Genomic DNA, 25,303 nt, shown 5'->3' on the forward strand with positions numbered 1-25,303 from the left:
TTTTCTTTTATCCTGACTTCTGTTCTGTTTACTGAACCAAAATCTATATCCACTACCAATTCACTGTTCTCAGTTTAAAATAAGTATACATTTTTATTCTGTTTTCTGTTGAATATTTCTTTCACTTACTCAGTTTTAACTATCCTCAACAACATTCTAGGGCCCTCAGGACTCCAGGGCCTTTGATGAACCACTAAATATAATCAGAACTCACTTTGGGTGCTGCTCAATCCTGGAAATCTTCCAAGCCCTGTTGAAAATTTCTTTTGCCGTTATGAAATGAAAGGAAAGAATTGAAAATTCAAAGTAGCAATATAATTACATGTCTTTTCCTCTCATCCTCCTCCTCCATTTCCCCCAGCCCCACCCCATCTATATACACACAAAAGAACTAAGAGGTAGATAATGCAAGGCAATGATGGGATCTGACTCAGGACTAGCAAGCATTTAACTGAATCTCATATTCCAAAATGCCACAGGGGTTGGTAAATCAAGGGAAAGTAGAGTTTGATTTCCTCATGTACAAATTCTGGTCAATGTGCCAGAAAGTGAAAACTGGCAGAATCTGTGGAATTTTCCAAGACATATGTCAGATAGTAATTTTACAATTCACTCACAGACACATATTTTAAATCATCTTACTGCTACAGAAATATTTCCAAAGCAATAGTATTTTAATATAGCCATGCTACTTATTTGTAGAAAAAGCATTCCCTTGTTTTAGATATTATAAGAGACAAAGTACACAGTACCCTAGCTATCCTAACTGCATGCCAGATATCATATTTTGGATTTAAAAGGAACCAAAAGAAACAATATGTTAAATTAGAATAAAGACTGTTTGGAGGGAAGAAATAACTTCGTAAGAAAGTCATTAAGGGAAAGTGATACTAAGTTAATAGATCAAGGAAATCTATTAGTCTTCTTAGGCCAGGATATGAACAATACAGTGGTGCTATTATGAACAAGATAGCTAAACAAAGGACACATGATATAGCTAGGTATTTGGCTGGTATTAATTAATTGATAAATATCTAGAAAGAAGTGTCTATAATATGCCATATAACTTAACTGAATTTTCCCATAAAGAGTCAACCAAGACAAAAGGACTTTAGAAAAATAGAGTCCACTCTCTCTACACCCTATCAAATCTTCTAGGAGGTTCTTCTGATATTTGCCTCTATTTTTCTAAATGTGCTTGATTTATCAAATCTAGATATTATCTACTGACATCCTGCAATGGAAAATAACCACTTAGCTTTGATCTCTAACCCCACCCTCCACACCCTATGTAATTTTATCACAGCACAGAGTCAGTGTGAATGTAGGATTGGACAGATACTCATTCAGTGCTGAGCCAAGTAGAACAAAGGACTATGCACTCCTCCCTACAAATTAATGACTACCTCATGTTTTTCTACTTTCTACATATTTTTAACTTTTCCTCAAATGCCCTAACATCTGTCACATGTCTGTCAATATTTTCCACATGTTCAAATACAGCAGACACTGTTTTTTGTAGGAGGCAAACCTTCCCAGAACCCTTTGTTCTTTCTTCTGCTTCATTCTGTTGGGGGATTCTCTAGACCGGCAACCCAGCTATCATCCTTGGGCTCTCCCTTGGCTCTTCTCTTTGATGGAATTCTGCTTTTTGGACCCAATTTCTTCTCCCTTGCTATTTAAGGGCGCATCCCCTACTAACTTATGAAAAAAAGGCTCATGAGATCTGAAATTTTGGAGTCACTTGCATGGCTAAAAATATCTTTATTCTAGACTCATATTTGATTGATAATTTGGCTGGGAATAAAATTCGAAGTTGGAAATCCTTTCCACTGAAGATATCTGAAGACAAGGCTTGATGCATTTCTATCTTCTTATGTTACTGCTGTGATGTGTAATACCATTCGGATTGGTCCTTTGAATGTAATCTCTAGTTACTCCTTCTGGAAGCTTCTAGTATAGTCTCTACAAGTCCCAGTTTACTGAAATTTCATGATCTGTGTCTTTTTTATTTTGCAAATCTATGATTCAATTTGGAAAATACTTTGGAAATTTTTTTGGTATCATTTCTCACTATTTTCTATATCCTTTCATTTTTGAATTTGTTAGTAAAATACTGGACCTCCTGGTTTATCTTTAATTTTTAAAATTATTTTTCTCATATTTCCTTCATTTAATTGTTTTGTTCTAATTCCTAGGAAACTGCTTCAACTTAAATTCCAATCTTTCCACGAATGTTTTTGGGGGATGGGGGGATTACATTTTTTATTTCCAAGAGTTATTTCTTATTTGTTGAAAGATTTTCAAAATTGCATCCTGTTCTTTTGAAGATGTAACATTTCATTTCTGGGAGATTAATACACGTTCTTCCTCTCCACCCAACCTTCAGGTTTTCCCCCCTGTTCTCTGCCTTGTCTCTTTTATTTTGTTTGTTTGGTTGTTTGGCCTCTCATTTTGGAGGCTTTCCTGAACTATCTGGTTATCCTTAGCTGTCTATTCCTATTTATGGCATTAAAAAGCTAAACGGAAGCTGTGATTTCACAGACCCACCATTCTGTATGCAGATTTTCATTTAGTTCCTTGCTCCATACTGCTATTCTCTTCATGCATCTGATGTTCCTGGATGCAGAACCCTCAGCTTCCATTTTCTTGGAGAAAAAATCTCCAGTTTCCTAGAGAGGGAAGAAGTAGTTGGCATAGGATTCAACCACTTCATATAAGGCTTTCAACTATTACCTATTTTTTTTATTGATGTTTTAATAGTTTTATAACATTGTGAAATTTTTGGTTGTACATTTTTGTTTGTCTATCACCAGATGTGTCTCCCTTCACTGCTTGTGCCCACTTCCTACCCCCATCGCCCCTGGTAACCACAATACAGTTTTCTCTGTCCATGTGTTGGTTTATATTCCACATATGAGTGAGATCATACAGTGTTTGTCTTTCTCTTTCTGGGGATTTCGCTTAACAAAATACCCTCCAGGTCCATGCGTGTTGTTGCAAATGGCACAATTTTGTCTTTTTTTATGGCTGAGTAGTATTCCATTGTATATATATACCACATCTTCTTGATCCAGTCATCAGTCGAGGGACACGGGTTGCTTCCACTTCTTGGCTATAGTGAATAATGCTACAATGAACATAGGGGTGCATAAGCCTCTTTGGATTGTTGATTTCCGGTTCCTTGGATAGATTCCCAGTAGTGGGATAGCTGGATCATAGGGTATTTCTATTTTTAATTCTTTGAGGAATCTCCATACCGTTTTCCATAGAGGCTGCACCAGTTTGCATTCCCACCAGCTGTGTATGAGGGTTCCTGTTTCTCCATATCTTCTCCAACATTTGTTGTTTTTTGTCTTGGTGATTATAGCCATTCTAACGGGCGTGAGGTGATATCTTAGTGTTGTTTTGATTTGTATTTCCCTGATGATTAATGATGTTGAACATCTTTTCATGTGCCTATTGGCCATCTGTATATCTTCTTTGGAGAAGTGTCTGTTCATTTCCTCTGCCCATTTTTTGATCGGGTTGTTTGTGTTTTTGTTGTTCAGTTGTGTGAGTTCTTTCTATACTATGGAGATGAACCCCTTGTCAGATATATGTTTTGCAAATATTTTCTCCCAGCTGGTGGGTTGTCTGTTCATCTTGATTCTGGTTTCGTTTGTCTTGCAGAAGCTCTTTAATCTGATGAAGTCCCACTTGTTTATTTTTTCTTTAGTTTCCCTAGTCTGGGGAGGCATGTCATCCAAAAAGATTCTTTTATGACCAATGTCAAGTAGTGCGTTGCCTATATATTCTTCTATGAGTTTTATAGTTTCAGGTCTCATCTTTAGGTCTTTGATCCATTTTGAGTTAATTTTTGTGAATGGCAATAGCAGATGGTCCATTTTCATTCTTTTGCATGTGGCTGTCCAGTTTTCACACCACCATTTATTGAAGAGACTTTCCTTTCTCCATTGTATGTTCTTAGCTCCTTTGTCGAAAATTAGCTGTCCATATATGTGTGGTTTTATTTCTGGGCTTTCAATTCTGTTCCATTGATCTGTGTATCTGTTTTTGTACCAGTACCATGCTGTTTTGATTACTACTGCTTTGTAGTATGTTTTGAAGTCAGGGATTGTGATGCCTCCAGCTTTGTTCTTTTTTCTTAGGATTGCTTTAGCTATTCGGGGTCTTTTGTTGCCCCATATGAATTTTAGTATTCTTTCTTCTATTTCCGTGAAGAATGTCATTGGGATTCTGACTGGGATTGCATTGAATCTGTAGATTGCTTTAGGTACAACCATTACCTACTTTTTTTTTTTTTTTGTGAGGAAGATCAGCCCTGAGCTAACATCCATGCTAATCTTCCTCTTTTTTTTTTTTTTTGCTGAGGAAGACCGGCTCTGAGCTAACATCTATTGCCAATCCTCCTCCTTTTTTTTTTTTCTCAAAGCCCCAGCAGATAGTTGTATGTTATAGTTGCACATCCTTCTAGTTGCTGTATGTGGGATGCGGCCTCAGCATGGCCGGAGAAGCGGTGCGTCGGTGCGTGCCCTGGATCCGAACCTGGGCGGCCAGCAGTGGAGTGTGCGCACTCAACCGCAAAGCCACGGGGCCGGCCCAACCATTACCTACTTTTAATCTCAAGCCTTATCCCTGTCTTTTCAGAGAGTTTTTGCTACCAAGCGTTGAGTCTTTTTGGAGATTTGTTGGGTAAACTTGCTTGCTTGCCTCTGCAGACGACACAGGGTGTCCCTTTCTCCACTTGGCTAAATCACTTAACACTCTTCCATCTAAAAATGGTTGAAATTTCTCATCTCTCATCGTGTCTTTCTTCCACTCATTTTTGTCCCTGTGGTCTTAGGCCTCTTTTTTTCCTTTACTATAATTTTAGTGCTATTTGAAAAGGAAAGGAAATAGATGAATTGAGTCGAACCCATGTTTAACCAAAATTCTCATGCACTAGTTTTAGATATCTTGGATAAAATCATACTTACTAAATTTGTGCAAACCATAAAATTCATTAGGATGAAGAATACCTTGGATAACAGAATCGGGATTCAACATGATTTCAAAAGGATAGTATCAAGAGGAAACTGAACAGGGATAAATCTTTCATTTAGATTAAGCAATTATGGGTTATATGAATACAAAACAAAAACTTCGAAGCTATTTAGAAAAATTTATCATTTTTCTTTCTCTCTCTCTCTTTTTTTTGGTGAGGAAGATTAGCCCTGAGCTAACATCTGTTGCCAATCCTCCTCTTTTTGCTGAGGAAGATGGGCACTGAGCTAACATCTGTGCCCATCTTCCTCCATTTTATGCGGGACGCCTGTCACAGCACGGCTTGATAAGCGATGATAAGGTCCATGCCCGGGATATGAACCTGTGAACTCCAGGCTGTCACTGAAACAGAGCGCACGAACTTAACCACTACGCCACCGGGCCGGCCCCTACCATTTTTCTCAAGACTTAGTTCTAGAACCTCTCAGTATCCTGAAATCCATATTCTAAGTAGCTTAAATTAGAAGTTCTAAATTTAAATAGCTTAAATAAATTTGTAAAACTGTGACCAGTAATGGTCAGCCAGCCTTCCCAATATCAGGGATGCTATGGAGTAGATTCTTTCATTGAGAAGGCGCTTGAACTAGATGACATTAAGTTTGCTAACACTAAAAAAACCAATAAAAATAAAGAAACCAAGAGACATAGAGGGTTATTATATAACAATAAAGGGGTCAATTCATCAAGAAGATTTAACAATTGTAAACATCTATGCATCCAACATCAGAGCACTTAAATACATAAAGCAAATACTAACAAAACTAAAAGGAGAAATAAACAGCAATACAATAATAGCATGGGATTTTTTTTTTTTTTTTTTTTTTTGTGAGGAGATCAGCCCTGAGCTAACATCCGCCAATCCTCCTCCTTTTTTTCTGAGGAAGACGGCCCTGGGCTAACATCGGTGCCCATCTTCCTCCACTTTATATGGGACGCCGCCACAGCATGGCTTACCAAGCAGTGCGTCGGTGCGCGCCCGGGATCCGAACCAGCGAACCCCGGGCCGCCGCAGCGGAGTGCGCGCACTTAACCGCTTGCGCCACCGGGCCAGCCCCAGCATGGGATTTTAATACCCTACTCAACAATGGATAGAACTTCCAGACAGAGAATCAATAGGGAAACAGAAGATTTGAACACTATAGACCAAATGGACCTAACAAACATATACATAATATTCCATTCTGCAGCAGCAGAATACTCATTCTTCTCAAGCACACACAGAACATTCTCCAGGACAGAACGTATGTTAGGCCACAAAACAAATCTCAACAAAATCAATAAGATAGAAATTATATCACATCAAGTATCTTTCCTGATCACAATGGTATTCCGATGCATGTTTTCCAACACCATCAAGCAGTTCTTCAATCCTTAACAGACACTGACTGATGCCCTAGAAATTTAACTCAATTCTGTCACTATCTACCAGGAGATAGCATCATAGCCCACAAGTTAAGGGCTCAGTCCCATGAGACTGCCCCCAGTTCAGATGCCAATTGCAAGCCCAGGTTGATACCTGTGCTTCTTACCAATTGGCTATAAACTGGGCGGTTCCCACAATCCCCTCCTCAGGTTCAATTAATTTGCCTGAGCAGTTCACGGAACTCAGAAACATTAACTTATATTTGCCAGTTTATTTATAAAGGATACAGATGAACAGCCAGATGAAGAGGTACACAGGGTGAGGTGTGGAAGGGTTCTGAGCACAGGAGCTTCTCTCCTCTTAAGAACTGGGGTGGACTACCCTCCTGGCGTGTGCATGCCACCAACATGGAAGATCTCTGAACCTCGTCCTTTTGGGTTTTTATGGAAGTCACGCCTTCATTACATAGGCGTGACTGATTAAATCACTGGCCACTGGTGACTGGTTCAACCTCCAGCCCCTCTCTCCTCCCCAGAAGTGGTAGCAGGGGACAGGGGAGATGATGGGGGACTGAAAGTTCCAACCCTCTAGTCATGATTAGTTCCCCTGGCAACCAGCATCCAACCTTAGGTTACCTAGAGACTTTCCAAAAGTCACCTTATTAACATAAACTCAGGTGTGGTTCAAAGGGGCTTGTTATGAGTAACAAGACACCATTTCACCTTTATGGGTCTGAACTGAGGACAAAACACCAAATATTATAACAAAAGATGTTCCCATTGCTCTTACCACTTAGGAAATTCCAAGAGTTTTGGGAGTTGTCAGCCAGGAATCATGGACAAAGACCAAAATATGTATTTATTATAAACCACAATATCACAGGTATGAAACTAGAAACCAGGAACAAGAGAGAAATTGGAAAATTCACAAATACATGCAAATTAAACAACCATACTACTAAACGACCAATAGAGCAAAGAAATCAGAAGACAAATCAAAAAAATCTTGAGACAAACAAAAATGGAAACATATATCAAAACTTATGGGATGCAACAAAAGCAGGTCTAAGGAGAAAGTTTGTAGCTATAAATGCCTACATTAAGAAAAAAGGAAGATCTCAAATAAATAATCAAACATTACACCTCAAGGAACTAGAAAAAAGAACAGGGGCCAGCCTCATGGTGTAGTGGTTAAGTTCGCAGGCTCTGCTTTGGCGGTCTGGGGTTCTCAGGTTTGGATCCCGAGGGTGGACCTACGCATGGCACATCAGACCATGCTGTGGCAGTGTCCCATAGACAAAATAGAGGAAGATGGTACGGTACAAATGTTAGCTCAGGGCTAGTCTTCCTCAGCAAAAAGAAGATGATTGGCAATGGATGTTAGCTCAGGGCCAATCTTCCTCACCAAAAAATTAAAAAAAAAAAAAGAAGAGCAAAATAAGTCCAAAGTTAGCAGAAGGAAATAATAAAGATTAGAACAGAAATAAATGAAATAGATGAAATAGAGAATGGAAACCAACAGAAAAGATTAATGAAACTAAGAGCTGGTTCTTTGAAAAGATAAAATTGACAAACCTATAGCTAGACTAATAAAGGAAAAAAGAGAACTAAAATAAATAAAATTATAAATGAAAGAGGAGATATTACAACTGATACCACAGAAATACAAAGGATCATAAGAGACTACTATGAACAATCTCCCAAATAAGGCAACTGCTTAAGATGTAGCCAATCAAATAATTTGTTTACTTTTATTCTGCATCTTATCTTTAAAAACTTTGCCCTTAGCTCCTATCAGTGGAGCACTTCTAAAACATCCGCTGGGGCCGGCCCCATGCCTTAGCGGTTAAGTGCGCATGCTCCGCTACTGACGGCCCAGGTTTGGATCCTGGGTGCGCACCAATGCACCGCTTCTCCGGCCATGCTGAGGCCATGTCCCACATACAGCAACTAGAAAGATGTGCAACTATGACATAACAATTATCTACTGGGGCTGTGCGGGGGGGGGAAGGAGGAGGATTGGCAATAGATGTTAGCTCAGAGCCGGTCTTCCTCAGCAAAAAAAAAAAAAAGAGGAAGATTAGCATGGATGTTAGCTCAGGGCTGATCTTCCTCACAAAAAAAAAAATCTGCTGGTCTAGTGCTGTGCAATTTGAATCTGTTTGCTCAAATAAACTCTTTAAAATCTTAATGTGCATCGGTTTATCTTTTAACACTTCTAAGACGGAATTATGAATAAGTAGAAAATCTGAACAGAGCAATAACGAGAAAGGAAATTGAATCAGTAAAGAAAAATCTCCCTTGGGCCGGCCCCGTGGCTTAGCCGGTAAGCACGCGTGCTCCACTGCTGGCGGCCCGGGTTCGGATCCCAGGCGCGCACCAACACACCGCTTGTCTGGCCATGCTGAGGCCGTGTCCCACATACAGCAACTAGAAGGATGTGCAGCTATGATATACAACTATCTACTGGGGCTTTGGGGGAAAAATAAATAAATAAAATTATAAAAAATAAAATAAAAGTATTTAAAAAAAAAAAAAGAAAACTCTCCCAACAAAGAAAAGCCCAAGACTAGATGGTTTCACTGGTAAATTCTACGATGCATTTAAGGAAAAATTAATGCCAATCCTTTTCAAACTCTTCCCAAAAAACTGAAGAGGAGAAAACACTCCCAAACTCCTTTTACAAAGCTAGCATTACCCTGATACCAAAGCCAGATAAGGAAACTATAAGAAAACAATAGGCCAATATCTCTGATGAATACAGATACAAAAATTCGGGCCGGCCCAGTGGCTTAGCAGTTGAGTGCACGCACTCCACTACTGGTGGCCCGGGTTCGGATCCCGGGCGCACACCAACGCACCACTTCTCCAGCCATGCTGAGGCCACGTCCCACATACAGCAACTAGAAGGATGTGCAACTATGACATACAACTGTCTGGGGCTTTGGGGGAAAAAAAAAAAGGAGGAGGATTGGCAATAGATGTTAGCTCAGGGCTGATCTTCCTCACACACACAAAAAAAAAAGATACAAAAATTCTTAAAAAATAATAGCAAACCAAATTCAATAGCACATTAAAAGAATCATACACCATGATCAAGTGGGATTTATCCCTGGGATGCAAAGATGATTCAACACACACAAATCAATCAAAGTGATACACCACATTAACAGAATGAAAGATAAAAATATGATCATCTCAATAGATACAGAAAAAATCATTTAACATCCTTTCATGATAAAAATTGTCAACAAATTGGATATAGAAGGAATGTACCTCAACATAATAAAGGTCATATGTGACAAGCCCACAGCTAATATCACACTCAACAGTGAAAAGTCAAAAGATTTTCCTTCAATATCAGAAACAAGACAAGGGTGCTCACTCTCACCACTCCTATTCAACATAGTACTAGAAGTCCTAAACACAGCAATCAGGCAAGAAAAAGAAATAAAAGGCATCCAAATCAGAAGGAAGAAGTAAAAGTGTCTCTGTGCATGACATGATCTTAGATACAGAAAATCTTTAAAACTCCACCAAAAAACTGTTCGAACTAATAAACAAATTCATTAACATTGCAGATTATAAAATCAACAGAAAAAATCAGATGCATTTCCATACACTAACAACAAACTAGTTGAAAAATAAAGAAAACAATCCCACTTACAATAGCACCAAAAATAATAAAATACTGGCTGCCGGCCCAGTGGCATAGCGGTTAAGCTTGCTTGCTCTGCTTCGGCAGCCCAAGGTTTGCTGGTTCAGACCCTGGGTGCACACCTACGCACCGCTCATCAAGCCATGCTGAGGCAGTGTTCCACATAGAGCAACTAGAAGGGTGTACAACTATGACATACAACTATCTACTGGGGCTTTGGGGAAGAAAAAAAAGGAAAAAAGGAGGAAGATTGGCAACAGATGTTAGCTCAGGGCCAATCTTCCTCAAAATAAATAAATAAATAAATAAAAATAAATAAAATGCTTAGCAATAAATTTAACCAAGAAGGTAAAAGATCAGCAAAATAAAAACTATAAGACATTGATGAAAAAAACTAAAGAAGACACAAATGGAAAGACATCCCATTTCATGGGTCAGAAGAATTAATATTGTTAAAATGCCCATACTACCCAAAGTGATCTACAGATTCAACACAATCTCTACCAAAATTCCAATGGCATTTTTCATAGAAATAGAAAAAATAATCTTAAAATTCATATGGAACAACAAAAAACCCCAAATAGCCAAAGCAATGTTGAGGAAGAAGCAGCAGCTGGAGGCATCACACTTTCTGATTTGAAACTATATTACAAAGTTATAGTAGTCAAAACCGCGTGGTACCGGCATAAAAACAGACACATACACCAATGGAGTAGAATCAAAAGCCCAGAAATAAACCCATGCATAGACAGTCAACTAATCTTCGAAAAGGGAGCCAAGAATACTTGATGGGGAAAGGACAGTCTCCTCAATAAATAGTGTTGGGAAAACTGGATATTCACATGCAAAAGAATGTGAATATCCTCTACGAATGTGAATAAACCTCTATCTTACACTGCTCACAAAAATTAACTCAAAATGGATTAAAGACTTAAATAAATGTAAGACCTGAAACTGTAAAACTCCTAAAAGAAAACATAGTGAAAATGCTCCTTGACATTGCTCTCGGGAATGATTTTTTGGGTATGACACCAAAAGTACAGGCAAGGAAAGCAAAAATCAACAAGTGAGACTATATCAAACTAATCTACACAGCAAAAGAAATGATCAACAAAATGAAAAGGCAACCTATGTAATGGAAGAAAATATTTGCAAACCATGTATCTGATAAGGGGTTAATATCCAAAATATAAGGAACTCATATAACAACAGCAAAAAAACAGGCAATCCGACTAAAAAATGGGCAAAGGATCTGACTAAACATTTTTCCAAAGAAGATATATAAATGGCAGGTACATAAAAAGGTGTTCAATATCACAGAAATGCAAATCAAAACCACAATGAGATATCACCTCACGCCTGTTAGAATGGCTATTATCAAAAAGACAGGAGAAGATAAGTGTTGTTGAGGATGTGGAGAAAAGGGAATCCTTGTGTGCTGTTGGTGGGACTGTAAATTGGTGCAGCCACCTGAGTATGCAGGTTCCTCAAAAACATAAAAATAAAACTACCATATAATCCGGCACTCCCACTTCTGGGTATATATCCAAAGGAAATGAAATCACTATCTCAAAGAGATATCTGCACCCGCAGGTTCACTGCAGCAGTATTTACAATAGCCAAGACATGGAAACAACCTAAGTGTCTGTCAACAGATGAATGGATAAAGAAAATGTGGTATGTATGCGTGTGTGTATATATAAAATGGAAGAACAAGGAATTCTGAAATCCCACCTCTCCATAAAAGTAACCAAAAAACGGGCAAAATAATTTTTTTCTGAACTTTGGAAATTAACCAAAGACTTGCAATAACCCAAAAAGTGTATATTCAAGAAAAAAGGCTGAATCTCAGTAAGAACAGAGAGTTTTGTGGCATTTTAACTTACCCCAATCCCCAGATCAGCAGTAGCCTTGAAAATAACAGCTTGCATTGCTGGTAACTGAGGAACCAGAACAGATCTCATTTTCAAAGTGTTGTAATTATTTGTCTTGACCTGCCTTGTCACTCCCTGAAAGACCAGCTCAAAAGGCTTGTCTTTATTTTGCCCTACTCAAAAGGGGCCTAGTGCTAAAGAAACTATCCCACTTTGTCCAAAACATTTACAGTCAAATGTTTTAGTCACTGCTGCCTGAGGGACAGAAAACCAGTTGGGGCAAACGATAGACTAATCAAAGAGCTTGGCAGAAAAAGACCAGAGAATGAGATGCCCATAAGGGCATTGAAAAGCTCCAATATATTCCTGGGAATCTAGAAGGCCACACGCATGCCCAGGGTTGTGCACACGCTCAGGAAAGACCTGAGAAGGCTCTAAGCTGTCACCTCTGGCTGATCTTGAGGCTCTGCAGAAGCAGGAAGTGAAGGCTAAGCCATAATTGTAAACTGCCTGGCTGTGTGTTGAAGACATGCCCTAACATGTACAAAGAGCCCCTCAGCAAAGACTGAGAGAATTTTTGGTTCCAGGCATTTAAGGAAATCTCTGTACATTCATTAGCTGACTACAAAGCTAATGGAACAGAGATTTCAGTAGCCAGACACGACAAAGAATATACTTTACAGAATTAGTTCAGAAAAGACACTAAACAAACACTACTACTACAATAAACAGCATGAACAAACCCAGGAGGGGGCAGAATGTGATTTCTAGAATTGCCACATTTTATTTTATTTTATTTTTTTGTGAGGAGATCAGCCCTGTGCTAACATCTGCCAATCCTCCTTTTTTTTTTTTTTTTTTTTGCCGAGGAAGACTGGCCCTGGGCTAACATCCGTGCCCATCTTCCTCCACTTTATATGGGATGCCGCCACAGCATGGCTTGCCAAGCAGTGCGTAGGTGCGCACCCGGGATCCGAACCAGCAAACCCCGGGTCGCCCCAGCGGAGTGCGCGCACTTAACCGCTTGTGCACCAGGCCTGCCCCTAGGGTTGCCACATTTTAATATTCAAAATGTCTAGTTTTCAACAAAAAAATTACAAAGTATGTAAAGAAATTATTTGCAAACCATATACAAGGGTCTAGTATCCAAAATAAAGAACTCTTACAACTCAACAATAAAAACAGAAATAACTCACTTTAAAAATGTGTAAATAATGTGAATAGACATTTCTCCAAAGAAGATGTACAAATGGTCAAAAAGCACCTGAAAAGATGTTCAACATCATCAGCCATTAGAGAAATACAAAACAAAACTACAATGAGACATCACCTCACACCCACTAGGATGTTATAACAAAAAAAGGGGGCCAGAGGTGGGGGAGGGGAGAGAACAACTGATAGCAAGGATACGGAGAAGTTTGAACCATTGTATGCTGCTGATGAGAATGTAAAACAGTGCAACTGCTGTGGAAAAGAGTTCAGCAGTTCCTGAAAATGTTAAATATAGAATTACCACATAACCCAGCAATTCCACTCCTAACTACATACCAAAAAGAACTGAAAATAGGTTTCAAACACATACTTGTTCATAAAAATATTCATAACAGTACTATTCACAATACCCAAAATGTGGAAACAACCCAAATATCTGTTAACGAATGAACAGATAAACAAAATGTGGTATATCCATACAGTGGATTATTCAGCCATAAGAAAGAATGAAGTACTGATACACGCTTCAACATGGATGAACCTTGGAAGCATCATGCTAAGTAAAGAAGCCAGTCAAAAGATCACATACTGTATGATTCCATTCATATGAAAGCCCAGAAAAGACAAATCTGCAGGGACAGAAAGTAAATCAGTGGTTGCTTAGAACAAGAGGGTGGTGGGGTAAAGGGGATAATAGATAAAGGGTACAAGTTTATTTCTGAAGTCTAGAAAATGTTCCAGAATAGACTGTGGTGATAGTTTGCATATAACTGTGAATATACTAAAAGCCACTAAATTATACACTATTAACTTCTTTGTAATGTGAATTACATCTCAATAAAAAATATAATTTAAAAATGTGTACTCAAAGAGTTCTTTGAAGAAGAAAGACAACAATAAACTCACAGTGGACTTCTCTTCAGTAACAAGAGTTCAGAAGACAACGGAGAAGTATCTTTAGAGTGCTGCAGGAAAATAACTACAACTGAAAACCTTGTACCCTAGCTGACCACAGCTAACCCCAGCAATGAGGGGAAAAAAGATGTTTCCATATATAGAGAAATTAGGTGAATTTACCACCCACAGGTCCACAGCAAAAAAACTTTTAAAAAGGATCTACTTTCAGAAGAACCAGGTATTTCTGCTTCTGCTTACCAGAGTGACGGACCAGACTATTCTCACGAACCCTCCAAATAAGGACCTCTACTCTAGAAAGTTGAGTGAAATATTTAAAATACTGACTATAATAATCGTAGACTTCTATAAAGCATGGAAGAGCAAAAAATAGTATAAAGAACTACCAGTCCAGGGGCTGGCCTCATGGCCTAGCGGTTAAGAGCGCACGCTCTGCTGCTGGCGGCCCAGGTTCGGATCCCGGGCGCTCACCAACGCATCGCTTCTCCGGCCATGCTGAGGCCACGTCCCACATACAGCAACTAGAAGGACGTGCAACTATGACATACAGCTATCTACTCAGGCTTTAGGGGGAAAATAAATAAATGAATATAATTAAAAAAAAAAAAAAAAAGAACTACCAGTCCAAAATCTAGAATGTGAGAACCCAAAGAAATAAGCTCAGTACTAAAGAATAAAACAACTTGATATCAATATTATTAGATAAAATTTAATTCAAGGACAACATCATGAAGAGTCAAAGAGGGATATTTTTTATAGATATAGAAACAATTCACCAAGAAAAGTTTAACATTCTGTAAGGTTTATATATCTAACAACAGCGCTTCAAAATATATGAAGCGAAAATTGCACTATAAGAAGAAAGAAACAAAGTTAGACATGGCCAGAGAACTTTAACATTCTTCTTAAAGAAAACAAAAGACAAAGGTGGCAAAAAGTTAATAAAGACCTAGAGGATTTGAATAATACACATAACAAGCTTGATCTAAGAGATATGTGTAATGAACTGAGTCAAATAATAATAACTTAAACTTACTGAAGGCATATTGTGCACTCTTTCAACAACCCTAGATGGAAGGATTCTATTCTTATCTCCATTTCATAAATAAGAAAACAGAGGTGCAGAGATTAAATATATTCTAAGGTCACACAGCTTTAAATAGTGTTCTCAGCCAAAATGTGAACTGATGAAAAAATTAGTTCTGCCATAATTAAACAGTGTACTGTATACCAGTAATTAGAAAACGATAAAATCTTAAGAAAATAATGGATCCTTAATGTTTTATTGGACAAACACTATGATCCCTTTCAAAAGTGTCATCATCCCTTTTGAAGTTTTCTAAGTTTAAATAGGCTTTTTAAAATTTTATAAGAAACCAATACAAGGTCCACCCTCCCCTCTCCTGCTAAACATCACTAGGTTTTTCCTCCTCCATCTAAGAGTCTTTTTTGTTTCCTCTACTTAAGGGTCCTGAGGCCTTCCTCCTCTGTTGATCCATTATATTACATACTGAAATATTAAAAGAAAAACCATAATTTTGACATGTTCAGAAAAGAGGTTATTCTGGTCTCCAGCCTCTGAATGGTAAGCACTTTTCTTCTTCCTTCCTGCAATTCAGTCCTTTTAAAAGGCAGTCTCATTTTAAAATTTTGTGTCTGTGATCTTTTTCTCCACATCAAACCCAAGCATTCAATAAACAGAAAATCCTACTTTGTTCCAACACATAAAATATTTACAAAAAATGATAATATACTTGGCCACAAAGAAAATTTTAAAAATCTGTTATCATACAAGCCACTAATATCACATACAATACAATAAAATCAGAAATGAACAATAAAATAATCCCTTAAGATCAATATGCCAGAAAATTTCAAATACAGACAGGAAATAGCAGAGCTGAGATTTGAACCCACGCATTCTGGTTCCACAGTTGTGCTTCAAACACTAAACACTAAAGTCCCTCTAATTATTATACTCCAAGTCAGTGTTTCCCAAAGCGTGGTACTCTCTTAGGCAAAACCCTCATATTTCTCATAAATGCAAATTCACGAGCCCAGGTGATTTATCAGCTTTCCAGGTGCTTGTTATGTAAAACTGAAGTTTGAAAACCACCACTCTAAATCATGGATGTTAATCCTAGAAGAATCTTTGCTTTGGACTCTTTATAATGTGAGATAAAGAACACTTTATTGTTTAAGCCACTAAAAAGGTTTTCTATTACTTGTAGCTGAGAGCATCCAAACTGGATACAAAAATGAATATACACAAATGAATACACAAACTTTATAGCTTTCTAATGACTGTAAATTCTATCAGCTCTACTTTTAAAATATATTCAGAATCCAATTCCTTCTTACACTTCCACCACAATTATCTTCAAAGTAACGTTACCGCCCAAAGTGGGGTACATCTGCCCACTGCAAGACATGCCAATAGTCAAGTGGCAAGGAGGCAGGAGAGAAAGGACTTTTTAGTACAGGTTGCTAGCAAGGGGGAAGATGGTCCACTCATGGCCGAAAGAACCACCTTACAAAACAAAGATTATAGGCCAGTTATATAGGGGGCAGGTCTCCACATGGGGGAGGCATCTGGTCTCAGGGTGGGGCATCCATCTGATCTCCAGGTGGAGGCAGATATCTTGTCTTAGTTCCTGACAGTCGTTTGTTTTATTGGATATGCATGAGAGACCGGAGCAACACCCTATACCCTGATCTTTTAGCTGTGCTTGATGATGGCTATCAGCATAGACTCTCTGCCCAGGGGTCATCACATTCCTAAGGAACTCAAAGGAACTAAGTTATCAACTTACTGCAGCTGAGAGGGGCCATAAAATCCATAGAGGATGTCAGCTAATCAGAGATCATTCAAAGTTACAATATGATTTCTTTTCTATAATATGGCTTCCCTTACGTTAACCTTGTATTGAGCTGGTATCAGTAACACTATTACTTTTCCGGATTACTGCAAGAACCTTGAACATCAGTTATATACTACATCTCCACAAAGCAAGGGTGATCCTTTCAAAACATGAATTTTATCATTTTCCTCTTCAGCTCAAAAACCCTTATGGCTTCCTTTGTCAGAATAAAATTCAGAGATTAAAATGGCCAACAAGATCATTCTCGATCTGCTCCACTCTCCATCCGCTCCCCTCCATTCTCACCCATAACTCTCTGACCTCCTCCTTACCACTGTTACCCAACCTCACCATGTTCACTGTTCCTAGAATACATCAAGCACACTCCCACCTTCATTTGTGCATTCCTTTGCCTGTAATGGTTTTTCCTTGCTGCCTTATTTCTTTAAGTCTACTCAAATGTTAACCTTAACAGTGAGGTCCTCCTTAACCATTCTGTATAAAATATAAACCATTCCCAGCTCCCTTCCTCTTTTTCCTGCCCTTCATTTTTATCCATAGCACTTATCAGCATCAGATATATTATGTAATTACTTTTTTAGCTGTTCATGTCAATCTCCCTTCATTAAATTTTAAACTCCATTAGGGTAGGATTTTGTGTTTTGTCCACTTTCATACCCTCAGCGTCTATAACAATAACAGGCATGTAGAAAGTACTCAACAAACATTTGCTGAGTGAATTAATGATTAGAAAATTGTAACAGAAAAAAAAGCCTATTTGTAATAACATTAAAAATTATAAAGTATGTAGAAATAAAACTAACAAAAACTGTGTAAGATCTTAAACGAAGAAATCGATAAAAATCTGCTAGTAAAGTTGAATAGGGTGGTGAACATGCTGTAATCTACATAGAAATCGAAATATAATGATGTACACCTGAAATTTATGTTATAAACCAATGTTACCTCAATAAAAATAAATAAAAAAAGAAAAAGAAAAAAGTTGAATAAATACACATATCATGTTCATGAATAAGAAGGAAAATATTAAAGAGACATCAATTCCCCCAAATTAATGTATAAAGCCAATTAATTAAAATTGTGGTACTGACAATAAAAAAATAGATGGAAGAAACAGAACACAGTTCAAAAAAAGACCTCTGAATTCATTTAAATAGTTTTATGATAGAAATGGCATTTCAAAACCAGTGGGGAGAAGATGGAATAAATTGTGTTAGAACAACTGTCTATCAATATGGAGAGAAGTTCAGTTAGAACTCTACCTCCAGGTAGATTAAATAAATTAAATAAACTCCAGGTAGATTAAAAACTTAGATGTTAAAAAAAGTTTAATGTAACAAAACAACTATAAAAATACTAGAATAAAATACAAAAGAATATAATCTTGGGATAGGGGACACTTTTTTGTGTGTGCATGAGGAGGACTGGCCCTGAGCTAACATCCGATGCCAATCCTCTCCTCTTTTTTCTTGAGGAAGATTGGCCCTGGGCTAACATCTGTGCCCATCTTCCTCTACTTTATACGGGACGCCGCCCCAGCATGGCTTAACAAGCGGTATGTCGGTGCGCGCCCAGGATCCGAACCTGAGAACTCCGGGCCGCCGAAGCAGAGCACGCGCACTTAACCACTGCACCAGCAGGCCAGCCCCGAGACTTGTTTTTTATAAACACAAAAAGCAAACATAAAGTTAAGAGACAAACCCACTCAATGAACATCTTTGCAAATATACAGGTAGACAAAGGGTTAGTATCCAATATAAAGAATGCCTAAGGGGGATTAAAAAAAAAAGACAAAACCCAATTTTTAAAACTTGACAAAGGATAAAATAGGCAATTTATGGAAGAAATATAAATGATCAATAAAACATGAGGACTAAAACAGGAAGACACTCAACTTCGGTAGTAATGAGGGAAATACAAAATAAAACAATTTTTCATCTATCATTGAAAAATCTTAAAGTTGGGAAACATCACATGTTGGTGAAGATGTGGTAAAACTCATTCACTCATACACTACTGGCCAAAACATAAATTAGGAAGGCGTTTTGACAGTATGTAATAAATCTAAAAAACATATATTCCCTATGACCCAGAAATTCCTCTTCTTGGTATTTACCATACAGGAAAACTTGTACATGTACACCAGAAGGCATATACAAGAACATCTGTTGCATTCTTGTTAGTAATGCCAAGGAGAAAACCTAACAGTCCATTAACAGCTAGCTACACAAACTAGAATATTAATACTATGTAGCTGTTAAAAGAAATATATCTAACAAATCTCTAAGACATATTGTAGTTAAAGTTTCAGAAGGACAGGCACAGCATGAGGCTAATTATGTAAACACACACACACACACACACAACTAATGTCATACAAAAAGCAGAGAAAAACTTGCAAGGATACACCCAAAGTTTAAAACTGGCCCTTATCTCTTTAGGTGGAGAAGGGTAAAGTGAAGAGGATCAAGATTGGGGGCAGTATAAGGGAGAATTTTTATCATACTTAAAATGTTTTAACTTTTTGTGTGTGTGTGAGGAAGATCGGCCCTGAGCTAACATCTGCCAATCCTTCTCTTTTCTGCTGAGGAAGACTGGGCGTGGGCTAACATCTATGCCCATCTTCCTCTACTTTATACGGGACACTGCACAGCATGGCTTGCCAAGCAGTGCGTAGGTCCACGCCCGGGATCCGAACCAGTGAACCCCGGGCCGCCACAGCGCAGCAGGAGCACTTAACCGCTTGCGCCACCGGGCCGGCCCCAAAATGTTTTAATTTTTTAAATAAAAATTTATTCACGTATTGCTTATGTAAATTAAAACTTTTAATTTTAAAAAACAGAAAAAAAAGCAAGGCGCTAAACCATATGTCTAGTATAATTCTGTTTGTTCAAAAATATGAACATAACCATACATAATTTATAAAAGGATACATAAACATTTAACAATGGTTACGTCTGGAGAATGGGAGGATGGAGGATTACTTTTCACTTGAAACTCACTTTAAGGGTGAACAGAAAATTATACTTTAAGTTCTCCTCCAAGAACAAATACTAAAGCAACAATTTAATCTCCATTTCCAGTCCCAAATTAGACCACAGGCCTATTCCTATAACTGTCTTTTTTGTAAAACAGAAGTGGCAGAAGCAAGACATGTCACTGAAACACAAACCAAGGAACCTGAGGCTACTTTAGGACAGACAAAGAGGTTGCTAAAGTTTCCTTTGGCTAAAATAATGGTAATACTTCACAGAGACTGCACACCAACTCAGCTGCAGTAAATAAAAACTAGAAGAAAGATCACTGAGCTAGTCTTGGTTAATCTTTACTTAAGATTTCAATCGGATCACTGCCTTTTTCAAGAGTACCAGTGGCATTAAGCATAACAACTACCTACAAATACTATTTGGCTCTCTGTGGACCTTCAACCTGAATGTGTATCCAGGACTAATTCTGCAGAGGAATAACATTGTTTCCAATTAAGGTAGTGTGGAGCATACATGTACTCCCCTGGTTCCCAGCCTGACTGCTGCTGCATTGAATCCTGTGGTTTATCACTCTCATGTTAATTTCTCTCTGAAACAATACTGTTACTAGGGAATACTGACAAAACCCCATCCAACTGACAACAGCCAGAACATGTAAAGCATTGAGGAACAAAACTGGATCCTAGGTAGGTATGTAGTATTATCAAGACTAAAAAGGTAATGTATGAGTTAATTATACATTTCATTTGAATACATAACTCCAGCACACCTTATAGTTTATGGATGGGATCACTTTAAATGTAAATTTCACATTACTGAAATAAATAATTTAAACACTCTAGAAGACAGTAATAGTGTTTCTTGGTATCTTTCTGATACTAAAAAGTTATTTTGATTCTACTAAACCTACTTGATCTTTTACCTAGAAATGTCTATGTTTATTCATAAAATACTACATCCTAAATTTTTATTTTAACTCAATAGTAGTATACTGCTACCTTTCATCTTTAATAATATACTATGTAAAACTGAACAAAATGCTGCCCAGACTTTATAAATCAAACCTAAGAACAAAACTTGCAAAAACGCTGAATATGAAGCCTTAAAAACTTATATTCAAGGTTCTACAAATACTTACTATAAAACTGTTCTAATATCGCACCCCTAGTCTTCATGAGGAAGAATAATAGTAATCAGATCAGTTTTACTCAACACATACGAGATGATATTCTAACAGCTTTTGGTCCAACTGTGATTTATTGCACAAGTATCTGAAAGGAATTTACTACTTGGTATGGTTTATACAGAATATTTGTTCATGATTGTTTAGGGGAGTTATTTAAATAGGCTAGTAAAGCATGGCTAATAAGCCAAAGTAAGGGTTCAATTCCCATACTTTGCAGTCCCCACACAACTAACTTCGCTGAATTCTATGGCCACAAACTCAAGGGTTCATCAATCCTAATCAAACATCTTATAAATGCCTGCTATGGAGCAAGAGAAGAATAATGGGTGAATTGCTCAAAACAACCCATTCTCAGTCACCATACCCTAGAGGCAAGTATAACAGACTTCATGTCAACTGGATTAAAGTTCTGGCTTTTATAGTCAACTATTTAAGGTTGGGAAAATAGGTTTTCAGAGCATCTGCTTTCTTATCTATAAAATAGAGAAATATCCTCAACATAACATATAAGAATTTTTGTTAAGTTCAAACGAAATCATAAACATGCTCTTCAATGTGTACAACTATTAATTTGTTACTTAAGATAGTTCAAAATATCTGTCCTACTGAAGGGGAGTTAGTAGGATGCCCTATATACTATCTGTGAGGGTCAGCATTATGCAGAGTCATTCATAAATTCCTTAACAAGACTTATTCTTTGCCTTAAAAACAAATGGAAGACTGCCTGTATAACTACTTACTATATAACGAATTCCTGGAACTACTGGGGAAAGAGTTACTTTCCTGTTACTCTTCTTCTAACCTTGTTTAATGTCTGCTTAAATCTCTGAGGAATGTTTGGCTTTAGAATGAGCAGCTACTCTGATTAGCTCTGTCATTAGTAGTGCTATTTTGTTTCCCTCAAGATGTATCAGTAAAACCAAAGATATTATTAATAAAAACTTGCCTATCTTTTCCCTTGGTCCTCCCTTGTAACCATGGATAGAATGTCAAAGAGAAAGATAAATAATTCATATACTTCTATTCTTAAAAATAAATTCTTACACGTGACAGCAAAGTGCTAATATTTTTCAAAAGCAGGGTCAGTGGATTTTGTTTTCTTTTAAAAGCACTAAATAAAGTGTAATGCATCTCATATAGCAGTATGAGGATCACAGAAAGTATGAATGCTTTTCATAAAATTGGTTTTTATCTCACTCTCCCATTTATCTATCACTGCATTTACCAGAATCCACTAAATTATTTTTCTCATCTATCTTTCTTCCAAACTAGACTACAAACTCCCTGAGGCAGAAACAATGTTTTGGAGCAGCTTTGTACCTCTAACTATCTGACACATAGTTACTGCTAAATAAATTTTGAACAAAACTGAACTCTCAACAATAGCATGCCTTGGTTTTCTATACTGAGATTTTCTGAGCCCTAGACAAGGTCAGATAAGCTTTGCTGGGCTCCCAGACATACCTGTTCTTGGTAGCCTGAGAGGCCATACAGTGTGGTATGGTGGTATCATTAGTGAACAATGTATTCGATCACATAAAATGTACAAGTTGTAAAATAACTATATTTTAGGTGCTGTACATTAGATACTGCACCTTGTTTCTAAGGCTAAAACATCGAGGATAGGATAGAAACCTGAGAGAAGAGGTATTGATTTTATGATGTCAAATTCATGGTATGTAAATCTATTTTCCCATGGAGTTCAGGTTGCAAATACAAGTTACCTTTTGTATCTCCCTTATCACAGTGTTTCTTTAACAGAAATTTACATCACTATCTCTTAAAGAATTTCTAGGCAACTTGCATGCCCAGATCTACTCCCATTCAGTGAATGCGGTGATTTCTAGGGATTAGTATTATGCAAAATCTTCACTAGTGATTCTGATAACCATTGAGGTTGTTACTTATTTATCTCTACTACAGAATTCAGTTACAATAAATGAAATTCAGTTTCATTTATTTCTCCTCAATAATGTCCATTTAACTCAGGCAGTACTATTGAAAAGTATGAGTTTTAGGTTTACTCTTTAATTAACATTAATTCAGTTTGTATTATGATAGGGAAACAGATATTTAAAATCTTATTTTAGAGCTGTAAGGACAAAGAGGTAAGTGGTTTCTCCCAGGGCTCTGTGTGAGTTCACAGTAGTGCCAACATTAGGTCCCTTGAGATCCTGATTCCTATATTTAGGCCAAACTTTTCTGTCTGGACCAGAGACTGATGAGCTCAGAGGAAATTAATGTCACTTAGGGCCTATAATTCACCTTTTGAGGCATATAATCTAAATACAATTATTCCATCTTAAGGAATGTGCTGACCTCAGTAAAAATGCATTTTTTTGTTGTTGTGGAGATCTAGACTTGGGAAGCTCCTTTTGCATAACTCCAGTCAGCTGTGACTAAGAATACCAACTATTAAGTCCCTTATCTTCCTGAAGTTACAGTTCATGATAATATGTTAGGAAAGTTACAGCATTTAATAAATGTTTTAACTTATCCAAGGAGAATTCCAAAATATATCAGGTTTTTTTCCCTACAAATGGGTTGCAGAAATAAGTTATGATGTGATTTTTCAAAATGAGCTTTTTTATTTGAAGGACATGTAAACAATTTTCAAAAAGCTGATAAGGATGAGAGTGGGGAAAGCGTATTAGCAACGCAGGGCTCTTTTTCAAAAATAAATGCATCTCTGTTTGTTCATGTTCAGTCATGCCATAGTTTTATTTTCTACAAATCAGAGAAGGAAGGAATGTCCAGTTTCTGGGGTAAAAGCTGACTGATCTAGTGTTTTAAATGTCAACTTACAATTTGGTGCCAGATTCTCATCTTAGGAGACATTTATTCACATCTGCCTAACAATTAACATAATAATAGTTGCAGTATAAACTCCAGATTGAAACACTGCTAAATCATTGCTCTTCAACTAGATTAAAATTCATAGGTATTCCTGTTTAATAAACCCAATATATAAAACTGAATCAAATGAATAAAGATAATTACATTCTTTCCTTTATAATAGATTTTTTCCTTTAAATTCTAAATTCCTTCAAAGCATTTAAAATAATTTACAAAAAGTCTAAGTAAACACTTCTCCATAAAGTAATATAATAATAGTCATCATTTACTGAGCCCTTATTGTATGGTAGACAATTTGCTAAATGCTACGCAAACATTATAGAATTTAATCCTCACAATCCAGTGCGGTAGGTATTACACCCATTTTAGATACTGAAAACTTGAGACTTGGAGAGATTCAATAACTTGTCCAAGGTCACAAAGATGGTTGAGTGGCAAAGCCAGGCTTCAAACCCAGCCTTCAAAGCTAATGTTCTTCAATAGATTCTCTATATATAAATACATAAACTCTACAAATCCTGAGAAATTGGATTACAGCACACTAAACTCCAAGATATCACACAACCATTATATCCATTCCTCACTCCCTTGGCAAGGTGTTTATTTGGACAGACATACGTACTGCAGGTTCTTTTCTTCCAGTGTCAGCCTCCATTTTTATCAGAATTCAGGGCAAAAACAAGCAGGAATCAAAAACAGAATACAGGGCCGGTCCCGTGGCTTAGCGGTTAAGTGCGCGCACTCTGCTGCTGGCAGCCCCGGTTCGGATCCCGGGCGCGCACCGACGCACCGCTTCTCCAGCCATGCTGAGGCCGCGTCCCACATACAGCAACTAGAAGGATGTGCAGCTATGACATACAACTATCTACTGGGGCTTTGGGGGGAAAATAAATAAATAAATAAAATCTTTAAAAAAAAAAAAAAACAGAATACAGGTTAAGATCACACAAAGTCTAACTGTTTCGTCCTTACTAGCAGTTGTAAGCAAAGAAATGTAAGAACACTGGCAATAAACTGAATATCTAATCTCTAACCTACAGCAAGTTGGCAGATTTATTTACAGAGAATCACAGAATTTCCATGCCAGAAGAAACGAGTTGAGACAATGGAGATCCAGAGAGGTGACTTACCCAAGGTCACACAGATACCAGTACATATACATACAGAAACATGCACACACACACGTATACATATACATACATACATGTATAAAATATATATATGGGAGTACTTATTTCATAGTTCAGAATTGAACTATTTCCCTTTGAAAAATCCTTACGACATCACCTTAATGCTTTCATTCTCTCCTTACTCAAATTAATTTC

The 25,303-nt window shown here is 37.4% G+C and overlaps 1 protein-coding gene across 6 annotated transcripts in view; it reads right to left on the reverse strand.

Annotated features, from left to right (window-relative positions):
* FBXL20 (F-box and leucine rich repeat protein 20) overlaps positions 1 to 25,303 on the reverse strand; it is a 109,088-nt gene that overhangs the window by 75,243 nt on the left and 8,542 nt on the right. The window contains exon 1 of one of the 6 annotated variants that reach the window (XM_058560847.1): positions 11,953 to 12,916. The exons of 4 other annotated variants lie outside the window; for them this stretch is intronic. In XM_058560847.1, the coding sequence (XP_058416830.1) occupies positions 11,953 to 12,030 (78 nt within the window). In that variant the 5' untranslated portion in view covers positions 12,031 to 12,916. Of the gene's footprint in view, positions 1 to 214; positions 267 to 11,952; positions 12,917 to 25,303 lie in introns of those variants that run through there. One more of the 6 variants, XM_058560850.1, reaches the window with a different exon arrangement.

The sequence above is a fragment of the Diceros bicornis genome, chromosome 18 (assembly GCF_020826845.1).
Source record: "Diceros bicornis minor isolate mBicDic1 chromosome 18, mDicBic1.mat.cur, whole genome shotgun sequence".
In the NCBI taxonomy this organism is placed as follows: Eukaryota; Metazoa; Chordata; class Mammalia; order Perissodactyla; family Rhinocerotidae; genus Diceros; species Diceros bicornis.